The sequence below is a fragment of the Papaver somniferum genome, unplaced genomic scaffold, assembly GCF_003573695.1.
Source record: "Papaver somniferum cultivar HN1 unplaced genomic scaffold, ASM357369v1 unplaced-scaffold_84, whole genome shotgun sequence".
Lineage (NCBI taxonomy): Eukaryota > Viridiplantae > Streptophyta > Magnoliopsida > Ranunculales > Papaveraceae > Papaver > Papaver somniferum.
The window spans coordinates 2,161,272-2,175,162 of NW_020651415.1; the positions used below are offsets into that span (position 1 = coordinate 2,161,272).

A 13,891-nucleotide genomic window follows, 5' to 3' on the forward strand; every position below is an offset into this window, starting at 1 on the left:
TTTTTTTTTCTTAGATCTAAAATAGGCTTTTTATGGTACGAAATCAATGCGCAATAAATCTCGGTAAATATTTTATTTATGAGGAGATATTTTCGGAGATATTTCTGGCCATTAACAAATTAACTGTAAAAGTTGGATTAGGGAACACCATTTTGGACTCGCTTTCATAATCTCCCAACAGTGCTCGTACTTGAACGACGATCCTTCTATTCCCTCGTACAAAAGCTTTGCTTCTCTTATCTGCACACATATGCTAACATTATTAACAAAAACTTATATTCACATCTGTAGAGAAAGTAATAGAATACTTTGATACACTAGATACTAAAAGAAATATACCACATCATGTGTTTGATTTCCACTTGGAGGATCTCTCTCGATACCTTCATAAAATCCATGAAATTTCGTAACAGACTGTTGTATGGGTTTCCAACGGCACTTCAAGCTATTCCATCCCCGGTTATCATAATCGGCAACATTGTCTTTGTATGCCTCAAGAATACGCTGCCACATGGTTCCACTTGATTGTTCGTTTCCTACTATCGTATCCAGAGTTACATACAGGAAAACCTTAGTTAGAGCTATATCCTCTTCTGTAGACCAATTGCAGCGGTTGGCTTGTTGATTTGTTGGATTTTTCTAGTTTGATGGGTGGTGTTTCTTTTTTGTTTTGGTTCCAGTTTGCTTTGAAGCAGTGGGGGCAGTGGTGAAACAACCTTGGGAATTCATGCCAAAAGCATCTTGGCTGGATACGCCATACAATTCCTTTGAGTGTGGAGCGTTCACGCGGTGCAAGCTAAAATGAGGAAGGAACTTTGAGGCATTCATGTGATTAGAATTCATGAATGCAAAAAGAATTTGGCGTTCTAAGTTAGGAGGTGTAACCATGACATGGTTATCAGGATTACGTGACTGTTGTTCTTGCATTCCATTTTGGTTACCGAACTCCATTGAGATATTATTTAATCAACATCCAAAGAAAATAAAATCCGATTTTTACATATCAACAACGTGATTTTGATATCTTTATAAAAAAAGTGATGTGGTGCCGTAGGGATAGAAAACCCTAGACCAACAATAAAAATATTTCTCATCAAGCAATCATTGTATTAAAAGCATAACATGATAGTAATAGAAACTATATAAATAACCATCAAAAGAGAACCATATATCATAAAAGAGGGGGGAAATCAAAGCGTGAATAATAGATAATACAAGAACAGTAGAGCACAAAATAGAGAACACAAGAACATAGAGCACAAAAACTTACTTTTACCTTTTTTCTTCTAAAAACAATGTCACTTCAGTGTTTCTCTACTGAGAACCCTGGGGCTATTATAGGAGATAAAGATCTAATCTTAATCTTATCATGAATTTGTTAGTTAGAAATTCTAGCGAGGATTTTGTTTGATGGGCACATTCAACCCATGATTTTAGTTTCTGAATCTTATCACGCAATTGCTGGTTAGGAATTTCAGCGGAAAATTTTGTTTTGACGCGCGTATTCCCTCCATACTTTTAGTTTTCAGATTCTAAATTTTAAATTATAATTTTTGATTTTAAATCCCATTAAAATTTATCCACGTATGTAATTTTAAAAAGATTTAAATTCTCTAATGGAGACGGTTTTTTAGAAACTAGGTCCTATATTTACTCTAGGTGTAGACCCTCTAAATAAAAGGACTAACTAAAAAATCCACATATGATTTTTTTCACCCTCTTTTGGAAATGCTCTTAGGAGCTTGCCGCGCAGTTTGTTTCGCGTTTGTCTGTTACGCCGATGTAATTTGTTTTTTTCTCTAATAAGTAATTCAAACGAATTTCTTAAATAAATTTGCTTAGTCAAATTGAATAAAAAGGTTAATTTAGTCCTAGTTAAAAAGTGAAAATTTAAATTTAATCTAAACATACTAATCTTAACCATAGATCTTGTATTTTGGGCTACAAATATATACCATCTTAACGATGGATTTCTGAAAGAGAGAGGAACCAAACCTGGATTCCTCAGAAATTTCCACAAAAATACTAACAAATATAGGCCGTGCACATTCAAATAATTTTACACAAATTGGGAAACCAGATAGTTTGAGTTGATTTGATCAGATAAAGAGAGGATCAAACAATATTGAAGCTTATCGGATTTGTTGAGGTTGTTGTCAACCTCAACTCCTACGTAGATCTGATCTACCCAAAGTGAACTGCATGCAAGTGCGGAACCAGAAATGATCTAACCCTGGACATTACCACCCCTCCCTTTTAACTAGTCCTATACCTGCTGACTGACTTCATGACACCATTTTCACACCAATAATTGGGTGTTCCATCGGTCGGACCTTCGAATACATAAGCACTAATCATGCGCTTAGTTTAATTAGTTTAATATTTTGTCATCGATAGCTTTTTCGTTTAGCCAGCGACGCAAGAGTTGACTCGAGAATGGGTGGATACACATACCTAACCTAAGACCATTACTACACAAAAACAAAAATCTAACCTCAGACAAGACGGTGAAGGGAATAAATTACATTGTTAATGTTACCAAACATCATCAATTATTATCTTAATTGATACTTTAAAACAAAAAGTTTCTTGATTGACAGATAATCCCAACTAGACTGCTCTTCTTTCTTTTTCTTTTTCTGTTGCAATATACGACTTTCGATTCCTGGCTTCAGTCATAGTCGTCGGTGTGTTTGTCTTCGTTCTTTTTATCTCTAGCAAGTCGCACCTACCATGGAATACATTCAACTATCACTTTTGTGATTCCAACTGTTGGAACCTAAAATTTGTAATAAGTACCTGCTTCTCCTAGAGACGGATAATATCATCAAGCCAGCCTGCAGCGCATAGACTGTTGTTGAAACCTTAATCGTGACATTATTATCAAATTAGCATCATGGCTCCTACTCTTTTGAGAAAAATGTCCGTAGCTTTCAGGGATCTAGCAGCCACTGTAAATCAAGGGATGGAAATGGAAGTGAGACCTTTTGCGCAAGCATGCTCTTATATTGCCTCTCTCGTCGAACACTTAGGTCCACATTTCAGATTTGCAGTAGCTGATTTTGCTCCTAAAGTAAATGATCCGATCTGATCTCTTTCCCTTTCGTTTCTTAACAAATTAAGCATGTAAGTTTCTTGCCGGTCCAAAAAAAACAAAAAGTATGTAAGTTTCTTATTAGGTTTTGTTTTTTTATCTCCTGTACCAGGTTGCTAATATAAATGCAGCGTCAGAATCGTTTCGTTCATTAAAATCAATGCTGGAGGCAGACATTGAACGAAACAATGTCCAGAATCCTGGAAGTCCATCGAGAAATCTTCTCAGACTCAAGAGAGTTATTGAGGTTCTGAAAGTTTTGTTTGAGATGATTTTAGATACAGATTTCGATGATCAGTAAGCTCTTAATTCTATATATTAACAGCAAACTTTTCATGTGCCTGCCTTAGTGATGTAAATTCGTCTGTGAAACATTAATTACATGAGTACCGCTGCTTGCAGGGGAGATAATTCAATGGACTCCCAAGGATGGGAAGCTTACTCAATAGTTTTTGGTAAACAACATGAACCTGGCTTAAAGACTAAAGTATTAAGATTCCTACCCAAAATTCCCTCCAAGGCGCAGTTCCTTGTTAACTTAGAGGAAAATGGTAAGTATTATCATGAAGTTCAGATACCCTTTGAATTTTTCTCTAAACTTTTTTCTCATGTACAAACATAATATATCTCACAAACACTTCCATAGGCCAAATTAATTTTACTAACTACGAGTGTTAAGTTCATATTTTTTTATGAGAGATCAACTTAGCATAATTCATTAGGGCCTCGGCTGAATCATTCAGATTATGACATTTATTTATTTATATGTTATTTTATTTTGACAGTGGAATCATGCGCAGCTAATCTGAGAACCATTGTTGAGGCAGCACCTGTTATCACCAATAACATTAATGGATTATACAATTCAATGGGACTCGATTTAAACCTGTGAAAATTTAAGTGGGAGACAACATTTCAACGACCCTCTTACGATATTATCAATGCTGTTTTATGTATCGTTGATTAAATATTGGATAATTACGTCATCTAAGTACTGCTTTTCAGTATGTGCCTTGGTTGCTTCTTGAGTGTGTTTGTGGACTTTTTTTTGGTATTGCGTTTGTTGTATGTCGTCGTTGATTATCTTTTCATTATGCTTCTATTTCCGTTGCTTCCGTGTTATTATCATAACCGTTGGTGGTCATGTTAAAAGATAGCTTTTATAACACAACAAAAATGGAGGCCTCTCGGGACGGCCAAATAGCATCCCAACAGGCCAAAAGCCGTCCCAAAAAGGTCTTAGTGACGGTTTTGTTACGTCCACTGTTCTACCATCACTAATATTTCAGGCGAACAAAGTTGTCCAACATTTGGAAGGGCTCACTGTCAGGATTCCACTCTAGGATCAGTGTTGGAGAACTATTGCATCTCAGAATTATCTTGTAATTAAGTGAAAATTCTAGTAAGCTCTTCCTGATTCGCCCTGGGACTCCTTTTATAGAATAGCAAATTGAATCAATTAAAACTGTTTCTATTTGGATGATCTTAAGAGGTGTTCCTTTACATCTCTGGAATGCTACTGGTTTTTCAAAGATTGCTAGTCTTGTGGGGAAACTTATCATGACAGATGCCCCAACTGCAATGAAGACAAGAATGTCTTTTGCAAGAATCTGTGTAGAGATTGATGCTGAGCGTAAATATCCAACAAAGCTGCCTTTCCGAATAGATGATAAGAAGTATAAAGTGAGAGCAGAATACTCCTGGAAACCATCCTCATGTTGTCATTGTAAAAGCTTTGGTCATTTGAGTCATAATTGCGGCTCTAACTCAAAGCCTAAGCATACAAAAAACCGGGTTCATATGCCTATTGCACCTTCAACGGCAGGTGAACCAAATCCTATTATGAATGAAACATCTCAAGATTATGAAATTAGAGTAGAAGATGGTAATGTAGATGGAGGGAAAATGTCTATGGCAATTCTGGCTCCTAAGGTAACAACTGAAACAGAAGTAGTGGCGAGTCAGAGTCGGTTGGATGCAGTTGATTCTACAAAGCAGTGGACAACCTACACCAATAGAAAGAAGATTGCAGGTAGAAAGCAAGATACAATGCAAGTTCCTACTTGCAGCCCAAATTCTTTTGAAGCTTTGTCTGAAGAATATGAAAGTGTAAGGGAAGAAGATATACCAAACAACATCTTTAATTCTGAACTGCCTTTTGCAAAGTGAGAATGAAATTGGGATGGAAGAACTTGCTATACAAGATACTAATGAATCTGAGAAGGTACATGGGGAGGAAAGTTCTTTGAAAGATAAATCTATCATGGATGATAACTTGGAAAAATCAATACAAGAAGATGAACTTAACAAGGATAATCAAGTGAATGTGGAGGACTGTGATCACTCTAGTGAGGCATCGGAATATGAAAAAGATGTGGAGGAGACAAGGGTGGAGAAAATGAAGCTTCTAGAGGATGTTTCTCATTATAAGCAAATGAATAGAGAACAACACTTAAAAAAGATGAAGAATTTTAGTAACCTTCTCGGTATATCTCAAGGAGGAAAAGAAAATGCAGTGGAGAACATTCTTGAAGGTATAGTGGATAGGCACAGATCTACAAACGCTGAAAAGGAAATTGCCAAGCTTGCTTGGAATGGAGTTACTAGCAATGAGAAATTGGGGCGTGTAAAAAGAACCCCTATCAAGAAGAAGTACTAGATGTTCTTCTAGTGTGTTTGTGAATGTTTTTATGGCTGCCGAAGGTGTAGGCTTTTCTTTATCTTTTAGGTCTGAGGTTGGTTTTTTGTAACCTCTCTTGTTGCTGCACTGTTTGATGCATTCCTTTGTTGTATCTTTTTTTTTCTTTTTAATAAAATTTTAACCTTTTAAGTCAAAAAAAAAAAAAATTAAGTGAAAATTATAAACTCAATATTCATTCAGGTGTCTCATTTTGGAACGACACAAGGTCAGGTGATAATCCACTTGCAGTTACCTTCCCTAGTTTACACAAGATTGTCATAAACAAGAACTCAAAACTTGCTGATATGGTCTCTCCGGAAGCCATCCGGAGGTTTGATTTCAAAAGAGTTTTGATGGAAACTAATCAGCTGGCTGCGCTGTTGTTTTAGATAGTGAGGCCCAAAAGTGGCCCCTCTGCTCACTTGGTTCATAAAGAACCACTGAAAAGAGAGAGATACCTTGCACAGAATCCCTGTCTTCGATAGGCAAAAATTATTGGGGTTGTACTGTAAGCCTTCTTAGACAAGAGCTCCGTCAAATGAAATGGCATATGATTGTTGGGTATAGGTGAAATATATATATATCATTTTCTTTCCCGTCGTTGAATATAGGTGAGTTGCAATTTTATCTGTGAAAATACCAAACAACATTTTAATAAGGAGGGGTTGATAGTTGGTATTCAAAGTAGTGCGAGTAACTGAGACATTAGTCAGTCACAACTCCACTAAAATCAAATTAATTAAAACAACTAAAATTACTCTCACATGCTATAAAATATGGGAACGCAATTGAAAACCAAAATGTAAGAATAGAGAAAGAGAGGAGTAAAGCTAAATTTGCTTACACTAATTTGAGTGGACACTATACTCTTTTTTAATGGAAAAGGGAGGTGAATTTGGTTTGAATAGAAATAAAAAAATAATTGTAGATTAGATCTAGACTGCACTAATAATCCTATAACACGACAGATTAGTAGTACTATCTTTAAAAAGAATGAAAGGCTAAACTACAGAAAAAAGTGAATCCCAATTTGAAACCGAGTAAGCATAATTTATGTGAATTCTGGACCCTTTAGCAGCTGCCCAAGATAAAACCATGCATTTAGCCTCATCACCCAAGTCTGAATCCACCTTAAACTCATAGTTTCTCTCGAAAATTTGACAATTCCGTTCTCTCCATAAAGTACCCACAATGACAGCTGGTATGAGATCCCATAGTATTCTTCCACTAGCCGAAAGAGCAGTGTGAAACCAACACTGTGCAAGATCTTTAAAAGATTTCAGAAAGACCCAAGACCAATTCATAATAGGCATCAGCATGCACCAAACCTTGCAGGCAATCTTACAGTGTAAGAAAAGATGATCCTGCGACTCTTCCACGTTCGCACACGTAATACAAGAGTTATAGAGATGTATTCCTTTCCTATCCAGAATATCGATTGTGTTTAGCTTGTTATAAACTAAACTCCACAACAGGAAAGATATCTTAGGAGGTATAGCAGGCTTCCATATAAAAGATCTGGGGAAGTTTTCTACACCTTCAACAACCGTTAATTTCAAATAGAGTGACTTTACTGTAACGATACCGGAACAATCATTCCATCTTCGTGTATCAACCAAGTTATCAAGGGAAGGAGGTGTAGAACCGATTAAAACAAATAAATCAGATAATTGATCAACTTCAGTGGCTTTAAGATGACATTTAAAATCAAATTTCCAACTATCAGAATCAGAGATCATATCAGCAGATTTTTTTTGTACTTACTTGAAGAGAGAGCTGAAAGAATTACCTAGGTTATCGTGTCCAGTCCAGAAATCATACCAGAATGAGATTTTCTTACCCGAGTGAATATCTAGTGTTGAATTGAAGCTGATAAGAGAGGCAGTTTCTGCGATGTTTTTCCAGCAAGAAATACCGTAAGTGGTCTCCACTTTTCCTGGCACCCCAAAAGACTTCGTATCTCCATGTTTATCCGCAATGATTTTGCGCCATACATGTGTCTTCTCAGAACAAAATTTCCAACACCACTTGGATAATAAACACTGATTCGTGACAGCAAGATTTAAGACACCCAGACCCCCTCTATCCTTAGATGTTTGAACCAATTTGTATTTTGGAGGAATGACTTCCACAGAACTTGTGGAGATGAAACACTTCTATTTATATTAGAGATAAGTACATTGAGATAACAAGATATTCTAAATAAAGATAACTATCCCATGTTATTAGTCGGATCTTATTGTTGCTGACCAGACTTGGTTGTTGAGTCTTCAGATTTGTTACTTGACTGAGTTGATTGAGAGATTCCAGGGTACACCACACTACCTGCCTTAACAGATAATAAACACTGATTCATGACAGCAAGATTTAAGACACCCAGACCCCCTCTATCCTTAGATGTTTGAACCAATTTCCAGTTAATGAGATGAGATGTTTTCGAACCAGCCACATGTTCCCACAAGAAATCCCTCATTTTCTTTTCAAGTTGCTTGATAATTGACACCGGTGCTTTGAACAAAGAGAAATAGTATAATGGCAGGGAAGATAAAACACACTTCAGTAAGGCCAACTTACCCCCTTTTAGTAAGAGTTTCTTCTCTCAAGGTGGATAATATAGAATCAAACTTCACCAGAATTGGATCCCATATAGATTTTGTATTAGATTTATCTCCAAGAGGCAAACCTAGATACTTAAAACGAGGCTTTCTGTTACACACCCAAATTCCTCAGCCCAAATATCCAAATTCGGAATATCACCAATCCACAAGTCTAGTTTTAGAAGTGTTAACTTTCAAACCAGAGATATATTCGAAACATTGCAAAGCAGAGAATAAGTTATGCAGTTCTTCCTTGTTATTATTCAAGAATAAAATAGTATCATCCGCATAGTGAAGGTGATTCACCATAATACTTGCAGGTGAAACTGAAAATCCAGAAAATAAATTTGACTGAGCTGCTTTATCGAAATACCTGGAAAATCCTTCCATGGAAATGTTAAAGAGAAATGGTGAAAGTGGCAGCCTTGTTTGACCCCTCTGCTACTACTGAAGAAACCAAAAGGAGACCTGTTAATGAGAACAGAGAATGAAGATGTGGAATAACAAAATCTGAGCAACTTACGTAACTTAGAACTGAAACCCATTTTTATCATCACAGATTCCAAATAGTTCCAATTCACTCTATCAAAGGCTTTTTCAAGATCAATTTTGCAAATGATCCCAGGATTCTTATCTATGGTTCTAGAATCCACAAGCTCATTGGCAATGAGAATTCCATCAACAATCTGTCTACCCTCAATATAAGCACTTTGGACTGGGGATATTAATTTGGGAATTACCAGTTTCAATCTTGAAGCAAGGACCATCGATATGATCTTGTAGACACTAGTTAGGAGGCTGATAGGTCTACAATCTCTTATAGTCTCAATATGATCCTTTTTTGGAACAAGAGTGATAAAAGTGGAATTATGTCTGTTATCAATACAACCTGAGACACAGAATTCCTCAATGGTACCCATAATATCTGCTTTTACGAGGTTCTAACATTTGGAGAAAAACATGACAGGATAGCCATCAGGCCCAGGTGCCTTGTCATTACCTAACTCTTGGATTGCCTGCCAAACCTCCCCTTCTGTGAAGTTAGCCTCCAGAATAGTGGATTCAACTTCATTTATTTTGTCAAAATCAATGCCCTCCGAGTCAGGTCTGATTATCTCCTCCTCTGTAAATAGACTCTTATAAAACCCCACAATGTGATCAGCTTACTTTTGTCATCCACAAGTTGATTACTAATGTATAATTGTCTGATTCTGTTATACCTTCTTTTTGCAGTAGCCTGATTGATGAAAAAAGAAGTATTCCTGTCACCCTCTTGTAACCATCTAGTGTTTGACTTAATTTTCCAAGTTGTTTCTTCCATCTGTGCTGCTCTTTCAAACTCAGCTTTATGTTTAATCTTCTCCTGTATCTTCTCTTCAGATATAATGTTATCATCAGCAAAACAGTCAATATCCTGAATTTCTGACAAGATAAGATTGAGTTTAGTATTAACACGGCCAAAAACTGACTTGTTCCATAACTTCAACTTCTCCTTCAAAGCCTTGAGTTTCAACCATAAGACTGTACTAGGGGTACCTGCAAAACAAAAAGACTTCCACCAATCTTCTAACAATCGTAGAAATCCATTCTCCATAAACCATATTATTTCAAACCTAAAAGGGCTAGGACCCCAAGAAGGATCAGAAATATCTAAAAGAATGGGAACGTGATCTGAGGTAGGTCTGTGTTTTGCATTTTGGGAAACAAAAGGGAAGTGGGATTCGAAAGAATAAGAAATAAGGAATCTGTCTAGTCTGCACATGACTGGATTTGTTTGACCGTTAGACCAGGTGAATCTAGCACCCTTAAAGAGGTAAGTCGAGAAGATCATGATGCAAAATGAACTGTGGAATGCATTCCTTAATTGATTCTTGACTAGAACACGCATCATCAACTACTTCAGCATATGTGGGTTCAAAACCAGGAGGAAATGCAGGTGAAACAGAAGAAGAATCCCCAGACGATTCTTCCATTATCAAATCAGCAATAAAAGAATCTACTAGACCCAGTAAAGGTAAGACTTTGGATTTAGGTTCGTGAATAGTTATATCCTGTACATCATCAAAGGCAATTAATGATTGCACAACAATATCCTTGGAATGAGATTTTTTAACAAGGAGTTTAATAATGGGTTTTAGAAAAGGACCATCTTTGGTTACTTTGGAAACAAGATATTGTGTTGAATGAGTAAGCATGGCTGTGAAATCGATTCCGAGGTTCCTTCCCAATTTGAATAATCTATGGACCTCTGTCAGAACCCAGTTGGGAATTAAAATCTTGTACTGGCTAGAGCTGTAGTAGATAGGGTATTGGGTAATGAGATGTTTAGACTTGCTGGGAATAGGTGAAGGAAAAAGATGATTTGGGAATGGAACAGAGACAGGCGGTAATGGTTATGAAGAGGATAAAGAATTTGGAGAGAAAGTGATTAATGGACTCATAACTCTTGTGATAGGTTTGAATAAGAGCGAATAATTTTTATGAAAAGGTATGGGTGGTATGGATTTCTTCTCGAATGGGTTTGGGTTTGTGTTGAAGTGGTGTTGAGGGTGTTGTTTGTTCGATAAACTCCTCAATAGCCATCTTAAAAGCAGGTGTACAGTCAATATCCATGGGAGTAGGCAAAGCAGGTGTACAGCAGCCAAAAGAAATCTTGAAACAGTTTATCAACTTGTAGAGGATTGGTTTGCACAAGTCGATACAGAAGTTGCACGATATGAAACACTAGAGGCGTTAGTGAATGGTCAAGATCTTGATCAAATCAAAAACATTAATCGTCGCTTTGGCGTTGGTAAAATGATAAAAGAAAAAACAAAAATCATTGATTTACTTATTCACCAAGGAAGGAATTTTTCAAGTGTTTCTCCAGGTGCAGGTTCACTTCATGGTGTAGATTTTCTTCCGAAAGATCCAGATTTTGAGTCATTTCCATCAAGACAGTCTGTTACGGATGAACTCATGAAAGCGCTGAGCAATGACGATATTACGTTGTTTCGGGTATATGGAACGGGTGTAATTGGAAAGACAATGTTGATTAATCAAATCTGTAACCAAGTTAAAGATGATAGACTTTATGAGGTGGTCGTAATAGTAACTATATCTCAGAATGTGGAATTGAAAAAGATACAAGCTAAGATAGCAGATGTGTTAGAGTTTGAAGCGATTAAACAAATCGAGGATGTAACCACAAGAGCATCGGTTTTATCAGCTCGGTTGATGAGGGAACAAAGCGTACTCATTGTCTTAGATGATCTATGGACAGAGGATTTCAACTTACACTATGTGGGCAATACCTTATGGACAAAACAAAGGCTTGAAAGTAGTTGTCACTACAAGAATCCTTGAAAAATTTTGTGGTTCTCATAAATTTCAAGAGAGCTTTGAGGTGAAGACCATAAAAGAGGATGAATCATGGGATTTGTTCATGAAGAACGTTGGTGATGTTCCATATTCTGCCGTGGCTAGAGATATCGTCAAGGAGTGTAATGGTTTTCCAATAGCACTTGTTGTGCTTGGCAGGACATTGCAGGGGGTGATAACTCAATGGATTCCCAAGGATGGGAAGCTTACTCAATAGTTTTTGGTAAACAACATGAAGCTGGCTTAAAGACTAAAGTATTTAGATTCCTACCCAAAATTCCCTCCAAGGCACAGTTCCTTGTTAACTTGGAGGAAAATGGTATGTATACGCTTTGAATTTTTCTTCATAAATTTTCCTTTCGTTTTTTAGTTCGAAGCATTCTTTTTGTCATGTACAAAATATTATCTCACGAACACTTCCAGAAACCAAATTAATTTATTACGAGTGTCAAGTTCATATTTTTTATGAAGAGATCAACTTAGCATAACTAATTAGGGCCTCAGCTGAGTCATTCAGATTATGGCATTTATTTATATGTTATTTTATTTTGACAGAGGAATCATGCGCAGATAATCTGAGAACCATTATTGAGGCAGCACCTGTTATCACCAATAACATTAATGGATGGATTATACAATTCAATGGGACTCGATTTAAACCTGTGAAAATTTAAGTGGGAGACAACATTTCAACGACCCTCTTGCGATATTATCAATGCTGTTGTATGTTTCATTTTTCATAAATTGGAGCATTACTTCATCTAAGTACTGCTTTTCAGTATGTCGACCCTTTAGTTGCTTCTTGAGGGTAGTTTGTGATTTTTTTTTTTTTTTTTGTTCTTTGCTATTGCGTTTATTGTATGTTGTGGTTGATTATCTTTCCATTATACCAGCTTCTTTTTTGAAAAAAGACAAAGATATTATAAATAAGAAAGAGTGCCAGGATTACTCTCAAAAGATATAGGAAGAGTTGAGCAAGGTGCTTAGAGAGCTTGCACTAAAAATACTTTCGTAACAATACAAAATCATCAAACTCGATATTTTTAAAAGAATCGACATTGATTGACCAACTAAGAAGTAACACTTTGATGTCTACACTAAGAGAAACAACTAAGAATCGACATTATGCCAGCTTCTATGTTGCTTCCGTGTTATTATCATAACGTGGTCATGTTAAAGGTAGCTTTTATAACACAATAAAAATGGAGGCCTCTCGGGACGGCCAAATAGCATATCAAGAGGCCAAAAGCCGTCCCAAAAAGGTCTTAGTGACAGTTTTCTTACGTCCCCTGTTCCACCATCACTAATATTTCAGGTGAACAAAGTTGGCCAACATTTGGAAGAGCTCACTGTCGGGACTCTAGGATCAGTGTTGGAGAACTATTGCATCTCAGAATAATCTTGTCATTAAGTGAAAATTCTAAACGCAATATTCATTCAGGTGTCTGATTTTGGAACTGTTGGAATATTTTCAACGCCGCTAACCAAAGGGGGGTCCTGGGGGGCATCGCCCCCCAGGCTGTGGTCGACCTGACATGTCAAGTCGTGGGGGTCCAGGGGAGACCGCCCCTGGTGGGGGTTTCAAGGGGGCAACGCCCCCGGAAGAATTTTTTGAACTGAAGGTTTTATTTGGCCGATAAAAGCCTGTTCGAAAATTTCGAATCCAAAAGACACCATTGATGTCTGTTGATGAAGGAACCTGACGGTTCGTGAATAGAAACCTGTTGGCGAATAAAAAAAAACCTATTCCCAACAGGTGCAAAACCCTTTATAAATAGGTTCTCCCAGTTTCGTTTAACACATAAGAAAAATTAATCTGTTTTCTCTGTTTCAAAAAGCATCATCAGAAATCAGAAATCTTTTTGTGTGTTCTTGATTGAGTCAAGGGGTACAAACCTTGAATTCAGTTTTCGTTGCAGGGCTTTCATTGTATCCTGAAGGCAATATTTCGCATACCTGTTGTAATCGCCAATTGTTATTGGGAGGGTAGAAATATTTGTCTAAAAGAAATTTATACAAGCGTTGAAAGTTTTGGAGTGCAACACTTTCTTCTCTGTGTCATTCATCCTTTGTGAAACCTTTTTTTTTTCAACAGGAACGACACATGGTCAGGTGATAATCCACCTGCAGTTACCTTCCGGTCCTTCCCTAGTTTTTTTT

The 13,891-nt window shown here is 36.8% G+C and overlaps 3 protein-coding genes across 3 annotated transcripts; all 3 read left to right on the forward strand.

The window, feature by feature from the left end:
- Nucleotides 1-2,653: 2,653 nt before the first annotated feature.
- LOC113345809 (accelerated cell death 11-like) lies at nucleotides 2,654-4,207 on the forward strand. Its single transcript, XM_026589477.1, has 4 exons — nucleotides 2,654-3,073; nucleotides 3,207-3,391; nucleotides 3,497-3,645; nucleotides 3,880-4,207. The coding sequence occupies exons 1-4, from the start codon at nucleotides 2,897-2,899 to the stop codon at nucleotides 3,984-3,986; spliced, it is 618 nt and encodes a 205-aa protein (XP_026445262.1). The 5' UTR covers nucleotides 2,654-2,896; the 3' UTR covers nucleotides 3,987-4,207.
- A 366-nt stretch (nucleotides 4,208-4,573) lies between these two features.
- On the forward strand, nucleotides 4,574-5,263 carry LOC113345910. The gene has a single exon (XM_026589555.1). The coding sequence runs from the start codon at nucleotides 4,574-4,576 to the stop codon at nucleotides 5,261-5,263; it is 690 nt and encodes a 229-aa protein (XP_026445340.1).
- A 5,301-nt stretch (nucleotides 5,264-10,564) lies between these two features.
- Nucleotides 10,565-11,948, forward strand: LOC113345911 (probable disease resistance protein At1g12290). The gene is made up of 4 exons (XM_026589556.1): nucleotides 10,565-10,621; nucleotides 10,716-10,795; nucleotides 10,966-11,551; nucleotides 11,634-11,948. The coding sequence occupies exons 1-4, from the start codon at nucleotides 10,565-10,567 to the stop codon at nucleotides 11,946-11,948; spliced, it is 1,038 nt and encodes a 345-aa protein (XP_026445341.1).
- The last annotated feature ends 1,943 nt before the right edge of the window (nucleotides 11,949-13,891 follow it).

Excerpts from the sequence above, each read along its gene's own strand:
- LOC113345809 (XM_026589477.1), top strand. The coding sequence starts at position 2,897 with ATGGCTCCTACTCTTTTGAGAAAAATGTCCGTAGCTTTCAGGGATCTA. Across the intron at positions 3,074-3,206 it reads TAGCTGATTTTGCTCCTAAA|GTTGCTAATATAAATGCAGC; the intron begins GTAAATGATCCG and ends CTCCTGTACCAG. Across the intron at positions 3,392-3,496 it reads GATACAGATTTCGATGATCA|GGGAGATAATTCAATGGACT; the intron begins GTAAGCTCTTAA and ends CGCTGCTTGCAG.
- LOC113345911 (XM_026589556.1), top strand. The coding sequence starts at position 10,565 with ATGGCTGTGAAATCGATTCCGAGGTTCCTTCCCAATTTGAATAATCTA. Across the intron at positions 10,796-10,965 it reads ATAAAGAATTTGGAGAGAAA|GTGTACAGTCAATATCCATG; the intron begins GTGATTAATGGA and ends TCTTAAAAGCAG. Across the intron at positions 11,552-11,633 it reads CGATTAAACAAATCGAGGAT|AGGATTTCAACTTACACTAT; the intron begins GTAACCACAAGA and ends ATCTATGGACAG.
- LOC113345910 (XM_026589555.1), top strand. The coding sequence starts at position 4,574 with ATGATCTTAAGAGGTGTTCCTTTACATCTCTGGAATGCTACTGGTTTT.